This window comes from Petromyzon marinus, chromosome 38 (assembly GCF_048934315.1).
Source record: "Petromyzon marinus isolate PM22_M1 ecotype Great Lakes invasive population chromosome 38, UKy_Petmar_22M1.pri1.0, whole genome shotgun sequence".
Lineage (NCBI taxonomy): Eukaryota > Metazoa > Chordata > Hyperoartia > Petromyzontiformes > Petromyzontidae > Petromyzon > Petromyzon marinus.
In genome coordinates this window covers 7,689,131-7,710,760 of record NC_133704.1, presented here as the reverse complement: position 1 = coordinate 7,710,760, position 21,630 = coordinate 7,689,131, and the positions used below count along the sequence as shown (strand labels likewise).

Genomic DNA, 21,630 nt, shown 5'->3' with positions numbered 1-21,630 from the left:
CTCAGCCCTTTGTCAATGCACTGGTGAATGAGGGCCTCTGCGTGTAAGTTGTTTGGAAATACTGGTCAGTGCGGATTGGTGAAAAGGAGGGGCCAAAGACCGATTCAGATATCACTCACCACTGATATTAGCTGGTCCGTAGAGCAGCGCGTTAACCACTACGATACCACTCCATCCCAGTTACGGGTCAGTCAGGGGAAAACTGTCCAATACTGTTATTGTATGACGATAGAATGCCGATGTTAGCGTGCAGTGGTATTGCTATATTTACACCTCCTATGTATCCCTAGGGTCACCTTATAAGAGGCATTTTGTTTCAATGAGCTCTCACCTGCTTTATTTGAAAGCATTTGATTTCACAGTTTTTATTTACGTAGGAAATGCCATCAGAGGCCATTTAAGACTCCTGAACACTGCCCACAATTATTGAAAAAAATATTTCAATAAGATCCAAATTTAGTTGTAGCCAAATAACTGCTTAACCCGAACAATTTATGCGTTGGCATTTGCATCGGCCTTGCACCGTTCACCTTTTGACGTTTTTTGGTCTAGCACTGGTGAGACAAAGCAATAAAAGAGGTTGTCTGGTGGAGGTCAATCAGTTTTAAGACGAATGCCTACATTATCAAAGCATATGTTTGTATGTTTTACCACAAGTATGTGTCGTTAATGCAGACTTGATGCCTTGTAATAGGTGTCTATTTTGGTGTTTGAACATCTTAACACTTGTATAATTGTCATAAAGAGGTAAAGCATTTTCTTTTTTCATCATCTTGATACTGGCAAAAAGGGTGCCCTTGATAAAGAGCCACAATTATTCGTATAAACTGAAGGGCAAGTGTTTTTAGAAAGCAGCTTTAAGACTGGCAGCCACGTGAATAAATGCTGGAGGCCAGCACTGATGTCAACACACACAGCACTATATATTATTCATTTTGGGCTGAGAACAGCTGCACACCAATTTCCACTTACCAATGGGCATGCAACTGCTTGCCACAATTTGGCATCCAAGTACATATAGGTTATTTAATGAGAACCAATAGGCTCCTTATTGCTTGCTATGTAAAGGAAATATCATTACGTCCATGTGTAGGTTTGGTGAAAGAAAGTTCATGTGTTTTGATGAATCTACAAAACCCATATACCAATCGCTAAAAACTATGCAGCTTACTAATACAAATGACAAGCTGTGTATAATTTTGGGCAAGATAAAAAAAAGCCAAAGTGATTTCTTGCTCAAACGATAATTGAGGCAGTGTTTATTTCCTTTTTATAGCCGAGCCAGTGGTGAAATTCCACATTCCTCCGGCAGGGGATATTCTATCCATAGGACAACCACTAGTGCCTCTCACGCAAGGTGGTACCAATTCTGAATAAAGAATGGGCTGTGCTAACCCTCACCAGGCTTTTAACTAGCAACCTTACAATTGTGAGCCGCTTGCTCTACCTCAGAGCCACATAATTGCCATCGCCAAGATTGGCAACACTTTACTTTCAAAAAAACATTTTGTATTTTCACAAAACCTACCTGCCAGCGCAATTAGCACACATGGATTGTGATCACGTGGGTGAAGGAACAAACATTCTTTATACAGTTTAATGCCCAAACAAACTAAAAGCTCCTTTAAGGGACTGGATTTGTTAGCTTGTTTTTTATTGGGAACAAACCTCTGCACAAGCTGAACGATGGTCTGCGTGTTCATGAAGAAGACCTCTCGCTCAGATTTCCGCTGCAATGTTGCTGCGTGGCTGTCAAGGATATTGGCGATCTGCAAGGAAAGAAAATCGTAACAGTAACCATTATTAACTACTGCGTAGGTTTTCATGATTGTGCTGTGAAGCTCTCCGATGTGCTTTCTCATTGTACCACGTGTTGTATGACATTTCGCTCCGCATGCTGAAGCAGCTTCCAGAACGTGCAGAGAAACGTCTCGGGCATCATGCCGAACAACACGTGGCACAACCCGAAAGACATTAGGGAGCAGTACAAATTATGATTCTATTGGCTAGAATATTCTAAATAAATGTGATGCCTTTATGAATGGATATTCAATTGCTCTATTTATGAGCAGTACTAATAACGTTTAGTAAACGTAGAATATTTATCTGAAGCAGATATTTTTTATGAATGCCACGCTTATTGACTACATTAATTTCACCATTTGTTTTGTTTGGATTGTCTGGGCTGATTTTTATTTTATTTTATTGAAGACTTAATATTATTCACACTTTTTTCCAAGTTCTTGGTGCCACATATTTGGTCATAATCTTCTTTTAATATTCACGCCCAGTTTTAAACTTGCATTCACATGAAACATTTCCAAAGGGCTCTTATATGGGCTGAAATTTGTATCATTAATTCATTATTACATTTAAATAACAAGCCCTCCGTTTATAAAATGAGACATCAAACTATCTTTCGAAAAAAAGTATAGCAGAGTATGTGCTCTCGGGACCAATATCATTCAGCAGTATTGTTAAAAGAAGAACACTATGGATTAGTTTCATCCCTTTGCGTCCCATTAGAAGATGTGGGCTTGTTATAACAATGTCACACTTGTGAGTATGTTCTATTAAGTGGAATAAACATACAGGCATCAATACAGAAAAGGCAATAATAGTAAATTTTAAATGTAGTCATAAGATAAATAACAGGTAAAACAATTCACCGTACAATTACCATGCATATATTAACTACGAACTAGGCTTATAAATTATGGGAACATAAATCAGTTTGCATTAATCTGCACGGACCGTAAAACCAGCCCGTATCCTTTTCAGTCAACGTTAATTATTACGTTGGAACAAAAATACATTCAGGCAGAGACAAAATACCATCTTAAAACATTATATAATAAATAAATAATATTCCCATTGTGCTATATGGCATAAATATATTTCATCTCAGCATGTATAGTTTTTTTTTTTATAAATGAACTGTGGTTTTGTCACTGTCTGTTATCTGTGTGCTGGATGAGTGGAGTTAGTAAGCCACCTAGTGGTTCCAAAATAAAACTACAGTATTAAGAACTAAACATTTAAACACGTGTAGGTCATAGCACTTGCCAGAGAGTCTAAATAGATGAGAGCAAATCTATGCCAGCTAACTCTGGCAATCATCATTGGCAACAGTTGCCACACCATTTTTCATTGTGAAAAATCTAGTTGCTCAAATCTGGAAAAATCAGATTGCTCGTGCCTATCATAAGCAACCAGGATGGCAATTTTTTATCATATAACATACAGAGGTCACATGACTGCCCGAGGTTGTGTACTCTGAAGACCAATTGACTCTTCAACAAACTCTGTTTTCATATCCCAGCCAACACTTTATGCCATTGTTGTACCAAGGTGCTATAGTTGCTCAAGTGTATGTATAACATATTCTTGCTCTTGGTTATTTCAGTAAAGTCACGTAGATATAAAAAATAAAAGTAAATAAAACAAAAATAAAACTTACGACGTTTAGATCACAACACAAGCGATCGTCATCAGGAGGAAAAAGGGGGGGGGGGGTAAAGCCACCGAAGGCAAGCTGCTTTTAACGGTTTAAAAAAGGGGCACTGTTGGAGCCATAAGACAGAAAGTGAATGTATTATTTCTGTGTAAACATTTGATGAACATCTGTCATACATTTGTTGAAGATTGTTTAGAACACCCCTTTGGTTAGACACTCCGTTGGTTTAACTCTTGACATTAATTACAGTCTGATGGTATAAAAGGGAAGCCAGGAGAAGAGCCAGGCAGGAGCGAGTGGACACAGTCTTTGACTGTGTGATAACGTGATAAAGTGGACAGACGAGATGTAACTTTGGAAATAGTTCGTTTTGTGCAACTAAGAAATCAAGAAACAGTTTTTTTTATTTAAGACACGTCAAACACGTGTCAGACTTATTGCTCCCACAGGTTAAGGCGTAGCTTATTTTTTGGTACAAGAAAGCTGCGCCTACAGATGTGGCACAAGTGTCCCGGTAACAGAACTAAGTGGGTGGGACATATGTGCCATGGGGTCAGACACCACCAAGGTGAGGCCCAGAAGGTGACAGGATAGGGACGAAAGCCTACAAGGAGAAAATATCACAACTAGTTATGACTTAAAGTGGTTGATGACATCCTTCCAATGATTGCTGAGATTTTACCCATCATCTCGGTTGAAATTGTGTCTGTGTCTGTATATAAGGATGGCTTCATGAATGAATCTTTGTTGATAGCCAGTGGGCTTGCAAAGTACCATCGTCTTAGCGAAATCAATTTCGTGTGAGCCAACCGCATTGAAATTTGAAACCTTGTTTCAAATCTGCCTTATGCTCACGAACATGGTCCGAGGCATGTCGCTTAGTTTCCCCAATGTAACTGCTGCCGCAGACACAGCTTAGTTTGTAGACACCGGGATATTGCATGTCAGGGATCCTGTCCTTCACAGATGGGATCAGATCACGAATTGTATGTATTGTGTTAAATCGAACCCGGATCTTGTGTTTGTTCATGATTTTGGAAATATTTTTGGTGATCCCTATGTATGGCAAAGTGATGGTTTTGATTGGATCCTCAGATGGCTCCTTCCTCTCGTTTGGGGTGATGGCTTTGTGGATTGTGTAGTCAGAATATCCATTCGCCTTGAGAGCTTGGTGCACGTATTTGAGTTCACTGGCTAGCGGAGATGCATCGAGTTCTATGGAGTAGAGTTTTGATGAGGGAATTCTTCTGGGATGGATGGTGGTGGGAGTCAGGTTTAAGGTAGGCATCAGTATGGGTTGCTTTGCTGTAGACAGAATGGCTCATTGAGCCATCTGGCCTCTTGCATGTACAACCTTTTTATCATCTCCTGGTCTATCAGGGCCTCTCCATGCCAAGTCATGGGGATTATTTGGCCATACTTCAAAATGCTGGTCAGTGCAGGTTCGTGAAGGTGGGCATCATTGGCATGGGAGTATAGTACTGTGCAATAATGGAGTTTGTGATACTATCATCTGATCCCCCCAACGTAGTCGCACAGCAGCCTATGAACACATATGTATGGTGGTCATCCATTAAAACACTATCTAGACTCGACCCTGCTTGTTTCCAACATGTAACAAGTATAAGGTGTAGATTTTAAAAAGTCTGGATGTTATATTTTATGTGATATGAAGGGCCATTGCCTGAAACGTCACCTCTTATATGTGTTGTCTTTTTAAGCCAGTGTTCCTGAAACCTGTGCCGAATTGTTATGTTGATTGTGCTTGTGCACCACTGCCAATGCAGCATCACCAAATAATCGTTCATTATGTTTAATATGATATGTATATATCACTTGACACGATGTACACCCTTGCTGTGAGATGTTCCATTTCAAGGGATTATCCAGATAAAATGTTTAAATAAAGTTTTATATTTGTGGGTGGAATCTGGGCTATTTGGTCATCGGCATAGTTGCTCCTAATACATTTCTACGATGACAGTTGTTAGAAACAATTGCCCTAACACTGTCCTCGTGAATTTTTTGCCTTTAATGACACAAATGTTTCTAAAAGGGCTTAGTGCCCTTTTGATCCGGGCACTTGCACACCGAGACATTTATAAAGTCTGCGTGAGAACGGGCCAATGAAGAAACTTGAGTACAAAATGCTCAAACAGTAAACATGCTCATATGTAATCAACAGGCGTTTGTTTATGCGAGTCAGCTTAAAGGGCTGGGGAGGAAGGAGCAAGGAGAACAACAGAGAGCCCTGGTGTTTGGATCAATAATCACACAGGAGATTTGCCACACAATATTCCTATCTGGCCGTGTGCCACTGTGGCAGAAGGCTTGACTCGAAGGCAGAAGGTTGTGATTTCACATCCAGGTTGGGTTTCATTCTATCTTTTCATCTCCAGGGTCAATCAAATGTTTACCACTATCTTTGTATTTCCAAAGCGGTTGTACAAAGAAAATGGTTCCTGCCATAGGAACACCGAATTTCCACCACTAGCTCAGGAAGCACCACTGGAGATAAGCATCAGCTAGTGCTTGTTTGGACAAAGACACACACCCATAGACAGTTTTCTAGCTGTTTGATGTTCTTGTCTACAAATTCACATGGATTTGCAATATTGCACGCTGTCTGCGCGGCAGATTTCCCGATGTCAACAGACATGACTCAGAGAGGTGTTAAGAAGAAATAATTTTTCCCATCATCTCCATGCCCACTGACTGTGGACATCCGTGGCCTTCTTCAATTGATTTTTCAGTGAGTGCAGCGACAGTAAGTTTGGCATGGTGGCACAAATGGTTCACGAACCACCCTCTAAACATGAGATGGAGTCGTGAAATAATTTTGTGTGCAGGTGCAAGGTGGAATTTTACAGCGCAGCATTGTGAGAGATCGCACTGGCTTGTGAATGCTTCATTCAGCAGTGGATTGACCATGGCTGTTGCTACTTCTGCTACTGATAATACGATTCCCAAGTTGTGTGCCCCCACCCACCTGCTGGCTGGGGAATTGGCAGAGCACTGATGTGATATTGCTGGCATACTGCGCCATCTCCTTGCGGATGGCCTTCTCCACGGAGGGCGGCACGCGCCCCGACACGCTCGTCATCAGGTCCTGCAGCTCCAGCAGCGGTAGCGACGGGTCCCGCAGAGTCTTCATCAGCTGCTCCACCCAGCCTTTCATCTGCGCCGATAAGGGGAGAAACAGTCGAAACAGGTGAACAGCAAGGACGGGTGAAGTGGAAGATAATGTGACGTTGCATCCTGTCACCAACCACAATCACCATCACCAACCACAACCCACCCAATGAGCACCAACCACAACCCCATCCCAACACCCAACCCAACCATCACTACCATACTCCTTGGTTCTTTCGGTAAGTCACGTAGGTAGAAATAAAACAAAATAAATCACGACGTTTCGATAGCAACACAAGCCATCGTCTTTAGAAGACGCTGGCTTGTGTTGCTATCGGCTTGTGTTGCTATCGAAACGTCGTGATTTCTTTTGTTTTATTTCTACCTACGTGACTTACCGAAAGAACCAAAGAGTATGGATTCCTGCAGTCACGAAAGCTTCAAATCAGGACATCACTACCATCCCAACCCACCACCATCCACCACCACCAATCACTACCAACGATCCACCATCACCAGCCACAACCCACGTCGCCGTACTAATGTAACGGTAAGACCCCTACAAAAGACTCCACAGTGACCATACCTTGGTGCTAAAGAAGGGCTCGGGGAGGCAGTATCCATTCATAACGTGGTAGAGAGTGTCCAGCACCAGGTGAAACACCTGGTGCAGCTTCTCGCCGTGCAACAGTGGCATGAGTTGCGGGGGCAGTACGTCCGTGTATAACTCCGCCTAAGGGGGGTGGTGGTGACCAAGGTGGGGCAAAGGGGGAGAAGGGCAGGGTGACAGTCAATCAGCACTCACAACGTTACTACAGAGAAGGCATGTAAAAATTCTACACCACTCTTGAGAACGTGCTTTTGTTCATTTTCTTGCCATATTCTCCAAAGCTTATCCCGATGGTGCTATCAGTGGATATCACCGAGCTACCTGAGATCTCTTCAAGTGATCTCTGGTCCACATAACAAAGGGCAGCACTTTCCCACCAGCGCTGCCACTGACAGTAAAATGTCGCATGACAGTCTAATCAATATTCTTCATTCTTAGAGCTGGAATTAAACCAAATTAAGTGCATTACCAAATTTAACGTGACATTTTCTTAGCGCAGTCATTGGTGACCAGGCTGAGATCGCGACACTTGAGGTACTCGGTTCAATCAGTGGCTACTGCCTGTATTCAATTCCAGGATTTCAGAGGTGCTGCCCAGGAGATTGTTGAGTACAGCTTTGTTGCCACGAACTAACATCAATGCGGCATTCCTGCAATCGGTCTCCCACTCGGCATCAACCAAGGGCAGAAGTGGGGCTTGGTGAGGCAATCGGCAGCATCCACGGGAGGCTCGGCAGCACATGGCGCTCACCTGCTTGACTCGCGTTGGGTCGTCCAACTGCAGCTTCGCCACCACACAGCCGGGCTCGAGCACAGCGCCGGGACGCTTGACGTAGTGCACACAGCCAGACTCGTTCACCACCATACTCATCACCATCTTCATTACCTGTGCCGTAGGAACGTGAGGAAAGGGGACGGCCGGGCATTGGGGGAAGATAATAGGAATGTGATGAAGAAGGTGAAGACATGGTGCTGCTATCAAACTGCTTTCAGCAATATACAAATTGCTACTAAAACATTTGAATTTGAGAAATATATTGAGATAAATTACCACCATACTCATCACCATCTTCATTACCTGTGCCGTAGGAACGTGAGGAAAGGGGACGGCCGGGCATTGGGGGAAGATAATAGGAATGTGATGAAGAAGGTGAAGACATGGTGCTGCTATCAAACTGCTTTCAGCAATATACAAATTGCTACTAAAACATTTGAATTTGAGAAATATATTGAGATAAATTACACTCCAAATTAAAATAAATTATTGTGAGAAATTGTAGGCAACTCCTTTATCAATCTAGGTTTCTCAAGCAAACGTTTTGTTTACATCATCATAAAGTTCACCTCTAAGACCACTGTTGTTGTTCCATCTGCATCTGTGCTTGCAATAAAAAATTACGGGTAACTAGGACTATGGGCTTAATTGGAGCGATGAAATCAGCTTGTGTGCAGTAGTTAGATGGATTGTTGCATCGCAAAACTGTGAGAGATGGCAACGGCTTGCGGAGGATTTCATCTCGTAGTGGACAGATCATGGTTGATGATAACGATGATGATAACTGTCATGTTTGATTCATGATGTATCTATTTCGAACACACTTACCTCAATCTCAGCATAGCACTGACCCACGAACACATGTCCACCATCCTCCACCATGTACTGGATGAGCTTGCCAGCCGATGGCGCCCGCAGGATCGACGGATCATTCTCCTTCTCAAACACGCAGGTCTTGTTGCCGATCGTTAGCCGGTACCTGAGTGCAGCGAGTGGGCAGGACGTAGGCTTAGCCACGGCATCGTGGAGAGTCACTGATGGCATCGGATTCAAGGTCGCAACCCACGAGGCCAAGGTAGGAATTAAAAGTCTTGAGGCCATGGCCCTGGTCTGAAGCCACAAGGCCAAGCCTGCTCGGTCGAGGCCATTGTAAAGGCCAGGTCACCTAGTCTGGTTTATTAGCAAGAGTGAGCAAAGCTTGTGTTACAGTACAGACACTAGAGGCTGACCGAAATTCGGTTTCGGTTGCGGCGTCGAAAGTTGGCAAATGGCCTCTTTCGGCATAGTTTTGGTTTCGGCCGAAAGTAAATTTTTTACTTTTTTACTTTCGGTCTGGTTTCGTTTTCGGCCAAAACCGAAAATTCAGTTTCGGTCGGCCTCTAAGACACTGCCAAATACTTTGAAACAAAACTGATAACGCGATATTCTTTGGTCCTTTTATTATTTTCTATCTACATGACTTTACAGAAAGAACCAAAAGAATATGAATTCCTGCAGTCACGAAAGTTTTAAGTCAAAATGATAACACGATGTAACATAATTTTTGTTCCTGGGTAGTGTTATTTCGTAATTGCTTATGCCTAAAAAGTATAAAAAATGGCGATTATTCCCCACAAACTTTGCTTTTGTGACCAGAACAGTAATATTTAGAAATTTACCTATTTCCAGAACATTACAGATAGATTCAGTGCTGAGTAAACTTGGAGTAACTTCTCCAACATTCTAGAACTTTCCAGCAATATAAATAGTAGTATAAATACAGGGGCCTTAAGTCCACCAGTTCAGTTTAGTTCCAGCTGCGAAAGTGGATACACATTTTTCTGAGATGGCATCAAGAGGCTGCAAACATCCGGCAGATGCATTTTGCTATGTCTGCGGCCAATTTATCAAGACAAGAGTGAAAAAGTAGTCTGTGGAAGCATCTGCTAAGATGTGTGAGGCCTACAAGGCATATTTCGGCATGCCTGCCGGGGATCAAGACAAACCCTGGGCACTTAATTTCACCTGTGAGCAATGCAAACAATACCCTGGAAGGTAAGATCGACAATTGTTGCTCGGAATTTTATGTTATAGAATTGCTGCTTCTTAATGATTTATTAATTTGTCTGTAAAAGATAGCTTTTCCAAAGACTTAACGCATCCTTAAATAAGTCTGATTGTCTTAAATATGATAGATAAAAGGGAGCATAATGGTAATCAGTACATGTAGAGCCCTTTGTCTACAATGGGTTGAGGCCCTACCCAACACCATTCAGGCTGTTAGGATTGTTTGACCATACTTCATCAGGCCGGTCAGTGCAGGTTGGTAAAGGCAGGGAACACAGATAGATGTAGGAGCATAACACTGTTGTACTCTACAACCGTGGATATTGCTGCACTGCTCTCTGCTGCCCAGAATGTAAAAGGTAAAGGTGCAAACCTGCAATTGATTGATCATGCCACTCCTGGCAAAAAAGGACTCCACTAGAGGAAGCACCAGAGCCCCCTTCTAGGCGGTAAATAACCTACTACTGCTACACTCGTGTTTTGATTTAATAAACTTGTCCATTGTTCCAAATGTCGTGCCAAGAGATCGGATCAAAACATCGACCTCTGGATTTCAAGTTCAGTGTGCTAACCATTAGACCATGGGAATAATCCCCCAATAATGTATAAATTTAATTGGGATTTATTTTTTTAAAGAAAATACTTGGCTATGTCACGTGGGCATAGGCTGCTGTCGGTCCTCACCGGTCAACCTCCTCCTTCATGTATGTTGTGTGGCTGCTGCCATCGTAGGAGAGCAGGAGGCCTCCGTCACTCATGCGATGCACGTCCACCTCCATGTGCGAATTGTTCATTGTCACCACGTACGTCGACGGAGACTGTCGCGTCACCTTAAAATTACATCGACAACAATATCAAGCGGATAAATGGCCAGGGTGGAGTGGTGACACAGTGGTTTTAACACTGTGCCATGAACCCAACCGAAACCAACATTGGTGTCCAGCATGAGAAAGTATGGTCAAACAGCCCCCATGACCGACACAGCATGTGGAAACCTCCAATCCAGCAGTAGATTGACAAAAGACTGTACATTTTTACAATTATGTATATTTATTATTTCAGATTTGTTTTTACTCTTAAGAAAAGGACTTGAGTAGGACACATCACTCGAAGGGACGATGATCAAGATCGTTTACCAATTGAGATTTAAAGAAATAATAAAGTATATGTATTTGATAAGTAAAATGCTCTGGTAAGGGCTGATTGTTTTAATCTAAATTTGCTGTGAAGATGGAGTGATTAAATCAGCCGGTGGGCAAATGCTAGGTGGATATTACATCGTGAGAGATGGTAGCGGTGGCGATTTGGGGAGGCCTTCATCCCATAGTTGAAAATATCTTCCCAGTGATCAAACAAGGGACCCCTTCTGCAGTGCGTGCTGTCAAGCCCAAATCTTACCTTCAGGGTGTACTTCATTCCTTCATAGATGAGCTCCACATTGACGGAATTGGTGAGGGTGTGTGCCGGCAGAACCTGGCCCCTGCGGAACAATTCATCCGTTGTTTTATTTAAACCTTGCTTACGCTGCCCCAAGTCGATTGACGTTCTTAGTCCCTACTCACAGGGGAAAGCTGTAATTTAGGAATCATCAATACCGGGGAATTTGGCCTGGCCAGACATCATATTGACCCATGGTGAGATTTTTAGCCGGGACGAATGGAGTTAACATCCCGGGTTCTTTATTGGAGGGCGCCATGGGATCTTTAATTTCCAAGGGGGCAGACAGGCCCATGGCTCTAATGGCTCATCCCAATGACAGTGCCTCCTTGCGGTAGGGGGTTTCGCTTAGCACCTAGAGCTGTGCTGGTGCATTTTCATGAGCTATGGCTTAGAGGGTAGAGTGTCTTCCACTGTCAGTGCCACTTTAATGCAAGCAGCATGCCTTCTCCTCTGTGGCCCCAATTCCAAGTAATTTGCAGTCAACTTCGAAGATCTTGTAAGACTAGGCTAGGAGGCTGGTATTCTTGTGAAATGCCTCCACATTTAACTTCTGTCATGAGAGTTTTTCTCGAGCATGGGTGGAGTTTTTTTGCAAGTATACAGAAATTCTGTCATATGCAAATAATCATAAAGCACTGGCCAAGCTTACCAATAATGAACAGACGTTCAAGAGTATTCACGCAATGAGGATTTGTTAGGTAAAGATATATTCATATTTGGGGAGCAAGGATGCATTTCCCCTCTGCCCCAGGATTGCGATTCGATTTAAGAATCTGTTTTTTTACTATTTGGTGAAGGCATTAGTGGCTGCAGAGGTCATGGTAACCCTTTACAGGTAACAATGTTGAAAAATAAATATAATTACACGTGTGATTTGATTTACGTGTAAGAAGATTAAGAATTGATATTCGGTCATTTATGAAAGTATACTTTAAAATAAATAAAATATTAATTTTATAATTTTTCCATTTACTTGCACGAGTCACCTACACCATAAAGTACTCGTCCATAATGTTTCACGCGGTCTGTTGTGAGTGAGAAGATTTTGCTCCGTGAAGCTGTTTGTTTGCACAAAGCCTGTCGTTAGAGGGGGTAAATTTCACTCGGTTGAAAAGAAATCCCTCAACGTGTGGGATTTAAAGCCAGACCCCCAACTCCTCCCACCCCACCATGAGCAGTGACCAATCACAACTGCCTGCTGGCTACACAACAATTCGCCATTTGCTGCTGAGCCATTCCTCGTAAATCTTTCTCTCCGGTGCTCTCATGTGACAGCGCGTCGAGGACGTGCCAGTAAGGTTGTGGGCGGTGTGTAAAATATCACCAATAAAGATTTCCCAGATCCTCGTGGGAAATGGAAATTTCCCTTATGGCTAATTCCATCACTTGTGGGTGTTTTACGTAAACAAAGCAAGGCTGCGAATTATCTGGTCGTAGCAGGCAGCAGCGTTCCCGGCCATAACTAAAGGAGTCATGTAAACCATCCTAAAGGAACCATCAGTCAATCGATCGATTTCTTTGTATAGGAGCTGATGACGGTTAGGCTTGAACACGAATGCGTATTTTCAAAGGAAGGCGCGATTGCACTGGTACCGAGCTTTATACGTTTCCGTGTTGAACCTCTGCCCAGTGTTTATTCATCTATGCTGGAGACCTTTATTGAGATTTTGTATACATTTTTGTTAAAACATTTTTTAGCAATGTACAGCTTCCTCTGGCATTTAAGTGGTGCACGCCGATGATCCAGAGTGGTATAAAGGCAAGAGTAGGTGGATCACATAGTTTAATGAAACCCCCAAACCTGCTGAGCTGTGAGGTGGCCAGGAGATGGCAGTAGAGTAAGTAGCTTTGTGAACTCGTCTGTTGGACCTATGAATGTTACACCCTTGTATGCGTGGGTTTTCTCCAAGCGCTTCGCTTTCCTTCCAATTCCGAAATCGATTCCGAATAGAATCTGAAGTAAAAGGCCATGCGGGACGGCGTGTGGCACAGTTTGGCACCACCTATCATGGAGTGCGGTCGTGTGGCGACAGTTCTCTGCGGTGTGTACAGCACAATGTGTTTAAAAACAGCAGCACTACGCCTCTAGAAATAAAATGAACGCTAACCGCATGCGCGTTCTGAGATTCAGCGGTGAACAGGACCCACCCTGCGAACTTGCAGACGTCTCGGAACGAAAAAATGTGAAATGCGAATTGACCAAACATCCCAATGCAGGTCACTCCTGAAAAGGATTCTTGAGACTCAGCAGCCCAAAAAATATTCAGTGAGAAATTAATCTCTGGTTAGTACCACCTTGCCTTGGCAGGAGGCGAGATTTGGCAGAGGTTATAGGGCACGGGGCATGGCTCTACACGCCCAAATAGACGTGGTTGTCCCGTGTTTTGCGTGCGAGGCTCGGGGTAGTTTAATTGTGTCATATGGACCTCTCCAGCGAGTGCAGGAAATTGGACATGCTGCTCCGGAAGGAGCCGTCGGCCACATGCAGAGCACCCGACACGATCCCCAGCGTCGTGTTCGGTCTTTCTGCCTGCACCACAATAAAGCACATTTTGTATTTTTGTACCTTTTTTTTAACACGACGTTTTTAGTGAAACCGAGTAAAACATACATCCATCTTTACAACCGCTGAATTGCTTCCTCTTCTTAGTTGTAATATCAAAGACAAACATTATTTCCACAGGACGACAATAGTGAAGTATGTATTTCATAGTGAACAGATTACATACAACGTGCATTGCTACACCCCTACTTGGCACTCTCATCATCATCACCATCATCAGCCAGGATAAATGTACTTTTAGGATGACGGTCGCCATCCTTCACTATCCTGCGATGCATTACTCAGCACTAACTTTGCCAGGAAAAAAACAGCCAGAAAGCTCTCGCATGACAGGTTTTGAGCATATATCTTTGTTAGTTTACATATTAGTATGATAGTCAACCTATATCTGTTTAATATTTAATGTTTCTGGAGCTTATTTTGTAATTTGTGCTCTGATCAATCTGGAGGTAATCTGGCAGGATTGATTTGTGCTGCAGGGAATTACATGTTTAGCTTCCATTTAACATTGATTTGTGTTTGCAATATATATGACTCCTTATGTGACGCAGTGTTTTTTGTCTTGATTGCTTTACTTAATGCTTTACTCTGTTTTGTTTGCTTTTGTCATTTTACTGACCAAAGTCATTCTCTAAAATGAGACTGTCCTCATCTCTTGACTTCTAACCTGGTTAAACTAAATAAACTTGAAATTTTGATGTTCTGTACCTGCACTTTCTCAGAGATGAGACGGTCGAGCCAGCCGGTGTCAATGGTGTTCTCGTGGAAGCTCTCCGTCTCTAACAACTTGATGAGGTACTCCACTGTGGTGCGGAAATCTCCGCGGATGGACAGCTCTTTCAGCGCCACCACCATGTTCCTGATATTCCCCCCATCCCACAGACGGCAGAGACACGGACGGCACACAGAGGTCAGGCCCACCTACGATTAGCACGGTTGGCTACGTATGGTGTGAAAGAATTTCAACATACACACAGAGAATGGACAAGGAGAATCAGGGTGGTCACCAATTAAGTTCCAAACCCGAGTAAACGAATTTTAAGTGGTTTAATCAAATTAATCATCGCCTTGAGGTGACAATTTGATTCAAGCATCAATTATTTTCGTAATAATTTTACCATCTCATTTGTATTGTTTCTCATGTTTTACATCTCACTTGCAAACCTTGTTCGTTCCATTAGCCAAATTGTTTCATCAGCATAGCATTATCATATAATACATTTTCATATAATATTCAAATAATTAAGTATGGGTGGCAACTCTACACGCGGCGAGAACAAAGGCAGAATGTGCCACCATCAGTGGCAGAGATACACTTGGGAAGTTGGGGAGTGTACTACGAGCAAAAGGTTCCCAGTGGTCATTGGTGAGATTACAGATAGGATCCTTTAAGTTGGCATCCCTCATCACCCATGAAAGGGGGAACTACTGCAAGATAATTATATTAAATCTTATTCTTAGCTCTTTCGGTAAAGTCACGTTGAGAATTTAGATTGTTTTATATATTTTATTATTTTATTGTTTCCCTTCAACGTGACTTTACCGAAAGAGCTAAGAATATGAATTACTGCAGTCACGAAAGCTTTAAATCAAAATATAGTAAATCTGTGCAACCATTGGCTACTTACGCAGGCCTGAATCTACTTTTCAATTCTATTGTGTATTTAAAGGTTATGTCATCAGCATTGTCGGGATTTGTCACCTTTTTGAAGGGAGAAAATACGAACTCATAAATGCCACGATATTTTTTTTGTCCAAAATGTTGTCATTGTCTCTTAGCCATATGTATATATATTTTTTGTATTTTACCAGGTAAGGCCCACTGAGCTATATAGCTCTTTTTCAGAAGCGACCTGGCCACAAATGATAGCTCAACAAAGTGTTTTATCATGTGGAAATGAATAGCAACCAAATTCTCTAAAACGCATGTTTCTAAATGTGAAGGGAAAAACCGGAAGACATGGAGCAAAATCCGCGCGACCCTGGGTGGCAACATGGAAACTCTAAATATACAGGTTAAAATGTGTTGGGGGTTTCCGGACACAAATTTGCACCCACAGTGGCTGTGTACTGCCAACCACCATTACCACCCCTGAGGCACTGAGCTGGCATATGGTCGACTCACGATATGGCCTCCTCCCGGTTCTCTCCCCAGGAGAAACAGTGGCCGAATTGCGAGTCGGCGAACTCGTGCAGGCCGCCTGCTGCCGCCACGCTGAAGTAGCCCCACACGTTCTTGTTGCTGCGGAAATTGAGTTCCTGCACCGTGCCCGCGCTCGGCTTGAATCCCTGCCGGACGAAGATATATTTTTTTTTTTACAATTACAGTCCAATGTTGCATATCCGATGGTCAAGTATCCGCTCCGATGATTTGACCGCCCTCTGCTGTTGCAGCGCCACATAGCAGTGTTCCAAAACAAGAGCAGCAAGCTCACTGCTCGCACAGCTGCAGGGGCACAGGCGTGGTGGGGGTGTCGCCCTCAATACAGCTGTATGAGATAGGTGCCCAGTGGACACATGACCCTAAGGAGCAACTGTGACCCTGAAGGGACATGGTGAACAGTGATATTGTACTATATCTTTTTTTCTGAAATTCTATATTGTTAATGATTATTGTGATCAGGATTTCTTGTCTCTTCTTGTAGGTCACAGCCATTGCAGTCATTTAAGAATGATTCAAGTGTATTTTATCATTTAATTTTATTTATATATATATAATTTGAAGAAAAATACAAAAAGAGATATCGTATCTTCTTTAAATTAACAATTGACCAAACCAAGGGTGGGAAGCATTTTGCTTACTGAGGGTTTGAATACCTTTGGCTAGACACATATTAGTTGTCACTAAATTGTGATCACGCTCAGATTACGCACATTGACCATGTGCTCAGAACTACTTAAAAGACACTATGTGACCTAGCGAACTGAATTTAGAAACACGACGCTGTCATGCTAAAAACATTCCCCTCTAGTAGTAAGATATTTGTAACGATGAATAAATAATAAATTGTGGGCCATATCAAAGGAGTAGGCCTCATGTGACCGCAGGTCATGTGAATTGAAGTAGCGGGCTGTGATCGGCTCATAGCCCATAAGTTCTGCACCGCTAGCCTAAAGGGAGGGAGCAAATGCAATGGACCCACCTCATCAGGATTCTCGCTGGTGATGCGCGCTGCAATCACGTGTCCTCGAGGACTCGGCGTGCGGGGAGGGATCTCAAAATCAATGGGGGCGTCTCCCCAGGGAGGCTCCCCGTACAGTATGCGGATGTCCTTGATCCTGTAGAGCGGGATGCCCATCGATATCTGCATTCGTACACAAGAAGGATCATGCGAAGCCAAGCAGTTAAGACTGCAGAGAGGCAGCGGGTGAGATATCTAACCCATGGGTTGGAGTAGAAACTGGTACCACCTGAGGTGACTAAACGTTATAAAAATCAGTGTTGTTGTTAAGAGCTCTTTCTCAGTTCACAAAAGCAGTACATAATTGTCTTGTACTTGGTTGAGCATTGAGAAGACTTGTATTTAAACATGAAAAGTAATCATTTATAGCTTTATAAATCAACTGCTTGATGGATGTCATTGAGGCTGATTAAGCATACTTCACCATGTTGGTCAGTGTGGGTTTGTGAATAAGACCTACGACCAGTTCTGACATCACCCAACACAGATGTAGCCTTTCCCGGGAATCAAACTCAGGTTGCTGTATTCATAATCCAGTGCACTTACCACTGTGTCACAGAATCAGCTCAGCATAACTGTCATGGCACAAATTATTCTATGTAGCCAATGAGAGTTAATTATGTGAAAACCCACTCATGTATTAAATTTTGATTTAAAGCTTTCGTGACTGCAGGGATTCATATTCTTGGTTCTTTCGGTAAAGTCATGTAGAAGGGAATACAATAAAATAATAAAAATATAAAACAATAAAATTCTCACGACGATTCGACTGCAACACAAGCAATCATCATCAAGTGTGAAAACCACAACAAGAAAATTTGAAAAAAGTGGCGGTTTTTTAACGTTAGCACCACGGATAGCGATTTGACAGTTTGTTCAGATGGACGAGTCCATCTATGTTCGGAAAAGAGGAGGGGGGAGACAAAAAATAATGGATGCGGTCTGAAAGCCACCTTAAGCATGATCAATCAATTAAGACCCGAAATGGTTTATCAAATCCTTCCACTGATTGCTACGTGACTTTACCGAAAGAACCAAGAATATGAATACCACTCATGTGTGTTTATCATGCAATACATTTTGTATCGGCCCTACAAGCCCTACAAGGAAATCAGTACCACTTGTTTACTTTTGCGGTGCTGACAAATATTTTATTTAAGCTGATAGAATGAGGAAAATAACCCAGATTATGCTTTCTCTAATAAATCATGGAAAAACTTGAACTGTGAGATCATAATTGTATCAATCTTTCCAATGTACAGGAAATCAGAAATACCATAATATGACTTAGTGTTACTGTTGAGATACTGACGCAAAAATGTGGAATGAATTCTACCACTAGCTAATAGCAGCCAATAGAGATGAGCACTGCTCCAGGCTCATGAGTTAGAAGGTACATTAACATGGATTTTTAAGCCTATCTCCTCATCTCTTTTATACCATAATTGTAGTTGTTTTACAAATCTTTTTGTTTTCTTGACATTGTAATTTTGAGTAGTAATGGAATGAATCCATCAAAGTGGGACCAGAATCATATCCAGTTCTTATGCTGTTCACCAGAGAGAAAGACACTTCTTTATCTTTCACATGGTGTACTGCTGAGATAAGTAACTGATTTTTGGAACAGCAACACATGTTATAATTGATCTCCGGCTTCTTTATCCATTTAACGGTGTTGCCTGTGAGCTCGTGGATTGCTTTGGTGCTGTTATTTGATGGTCGTGATGGGTAGCAGTTGACCATGTGGCTCTATTCTTTGTTCCACTCCACCATCGCACGTGAAAACATTTTATATTCCACTAATGTCGAAGGCCAGCGTATCGACCATGTGATGCCCAAATGCGATTCACCGTGGTCCAGCGTTTACAGCCAAGTGAGAAGCCAGGAAGAGGTTCAATGACACCAGCCATTACTACCTTTTGAACTTGATCTTGATTGATTTAAAATGGCAAACGTTGTAAATACTAGACAGGAGAGGAATCCACTGCTGATTGGCTCTCGCGTAGGTGGAGTCATCAGCCCCATAGTTGTTGTGAAATCCTTTGCATTAAAAATAAACCAAGTGTATCGCATGCCAACGGAAAATGGGTGACCGTCAACAAACAATGACAATGTTCAATTCAGTTATGCTGCTGATGGCTCAAAGCCCATTTTTTTTCTGTGTACTGAGTGAGCCCCATAGTGTTAGTGCATGGCTTGACTGTGACATCTGAAGTATGTGTTTCATGGGTTGGACTATGCCGATGAGTCTCAAAATGTTGCAAGTTTGCCAACTAGTACAAGTGCTGCTGGAAAAACAATTGTCCAGTGGACCAATGGGCTGATCGACTAAAAGGTTAAACTGTATATTATGTTTACTTAGAGAGGCAGACCCTTGTCTATTATAGTTGGTTGATTCAACAATCGTGTCTATGTATCTTTGCCCCAGGCCACCTCCCATCACACTTCACTTGTGCTGTCTCGTCTTCCACCAATCAACATAGAATGTCAACCAGTGTAAAATAGGGCACATGCCAACTGTAAGGTTAGCACATAATGTAGGGCGAACGACATGGGGTATATTTCATATCACGCCTGGCTTATAGAGGGTGAATGTGTTTCAGATACAATTTCTGTTTTATTTTATAAGGTTTATTTTATTTTAATTGGAAACTATTTATAACACCTCTTTTAATCCAAGCAAAGATTACAGGGTCAAGTTTATATTGGAAACAGTTTTGTCAGCATTGACGAGGGCACCCAGATGTCAGTGGCCCAGGAGGTAGACCGATAAAGCCAGGTGGCAAAATATTTTTGATAGCAGGTCTTGGAGGCTCATGTGTTGAGTTTACAACTTTAGAATCTAACAGAATAAAGGAAACGTATGTATGTACTTGAACTTCTTTTTCACCGTACATAGCCAACCATGCTAATCGTACATGACAGCATCGATGGCAATGGCTGTATTAAGATTTGATATATAACAGTAAGGTGTGACAACAGTTTAGGAAAGCCTTCATCCGGCAGTGGATAGATGATCGATGATAATTTATTAAATGGAGCTCAGAGTACGGTGAGGATATGCTATGGTGTAATGCAGAGATGGCTGGTTCGATTCGATCTCCCGTCGTGGCAATTGTCATAATGAGGCAAGTTTCTTAAAAATCCCCAGTGCCTTTATCCACTGAGCAGCACACCACAGCTAGTCAATTGGCAAGTCACATCTGATGGGGTAAAGTGTGGGTACAACCACCTTTGCAAAGTTGTCAAGCCAGTGTGGAAGAATAAACCAAATATACTCTAAAGGTGCTCTTTAGAGCTCCCTATAGCGGAGGCGATTCTGCCGGCAGTGGCATGTGCAAGCAATCAGAAGGCTGCGCCTTTACTGTTACCTTTTAGTGTGTGCCGTACACGGTTCAGGGAGCGTAAGAGACGTGTTCACGATCACGTGACAGAATCAGAATATTTATTTATACTGGAGGAATCCAATGAGCTATAAAGCTTTTTTCCACAGATGTCAAGTGACGAATCTCACCTGCAGTTGAGCGGCCGGCAGGTTGACGTCGGCTACCATCTCAGTACACGGGTGTTCCACCTGGAGGCGAGGGTTGAGCTCCAGGAAGTGGAAGCTGCCGTCCTGGCTGTAGAGGTACTCCACCGTGCCGGCGCTCACGTAGCCCACCATCTTAGCCAGCCGCACCGCGCACTGCTCGTCCATCACGCACATACACACAAACAAACAAGCAAGGGGAGGGGATGGATGAGAGGCAGGTAACAATTCATTGATTTAATGCCTGACCACCATTTAGGTCTTGAATCAACTCAAGAACCGTGAATTTTTTTTTATCTTGTTTGAACTTTCTGTCTTGTCTATACTTTCTAAATCTTCACTGCCTGTATTGTCTGCTTTGTAATGTCTCATCTGTATTTTATGTCGTGCCTAACTTATTATGTTTGTCTCATCTGTACTATCTATCTTGCCTTCTACTATCTGCTTTGTGCTGTCTTGTCTGTTCTGTCTTCTCATCTGCACTGTTTGTTCCACTTGTACGATCTGCTGTGCTGTCTTTCTTGTCTGTACTGTCTCTATTAGTGTCTGTACTGTCTGCATTGTATTGTCTGTGTCACTGTATTGTCTGTTCTTGGAGACACAGCATTAGACACTGTTGCTCTATAAGCATCTGCATAATAACTTTAACACGTTAGCTTTCGCGACCAAGATCATCCATAATACAGGTAACAACTAATTACTGGCGAAACGTCGTACTCGGATTGTATATGTTGTGGATTTGCTCTCCAACACACCGGTGTCCTGTACTCGTTCTGTTTACGTGACAAGCCTTACTAATTGGCTGTGTTGGATGTTGGCGGGTTTAACGACACATTTATAATTACGCAATCTAACACAAAAAAACAATATTATGGATGCATAGTAACTACTGTAGG

The 21,630-nt window shown here is 42.6% G+C and overlaps 1 protein-coding gene across 7 annotated transcripts in view; it reads right to left on the bottom strand.

Moving 5' to 3' along the window:
* ACACA (acetyl-CoA carboxylase alpha) overlaps positions 1-21,630 on the bottom strand; it is a 231,114-nt gene that overhangs the window by 160,187 nt on the left and 49,297 nt on the right. For all 7 annotated transcript variants that reach the window (XM_032967726.2, XM_032967729.2, XM_032967724.2 and 4 more), the window contains exons 11-22: positions 20,720-20,890; positions 17,167-17,328; positions 16,149-16,312; positions 14,732-14,882; positions 13,887-13,990; positions 11,419-11,500; positions 10,705-10,850; positions 8,803-8,953; positions 7,951-8,085; positions 7,176-7,322; positions 6,447-6,635; positions 1,669-1,769 (exon numbers count right to left, since the gene is read on the bottom strand). In XM_032967726.2, the coding sequence (XP_032823617.2) occupies positions 1,669-1,769; positions 6,447-6,635; positions 7,176-7,322; positions 7,951-8,085; positions 8,803-8,953; positions 10,705-10,850; positions 11,419-11,500; positions 13,887-13,990; positions 14,732-14,882; positions 16,149-16,312; positions 17,167-17,328; positions 20,720-20,890 (1,703 nt within the window). The remainder of the gene's footprint in view (positions 1-1,668; positions 1,770-6,446; positions 6,636-7,175; positions 7,323-7,950; positions 8,086-8,802; positions 8,954-10,704; positions 10,851-11,418; positions 11,501-13,886; positions 13,991-14,731; positions 14,883-16,148; positions 16,313-17,166; positions 17,329-20,719; positions 20,891-21,630) is intronic.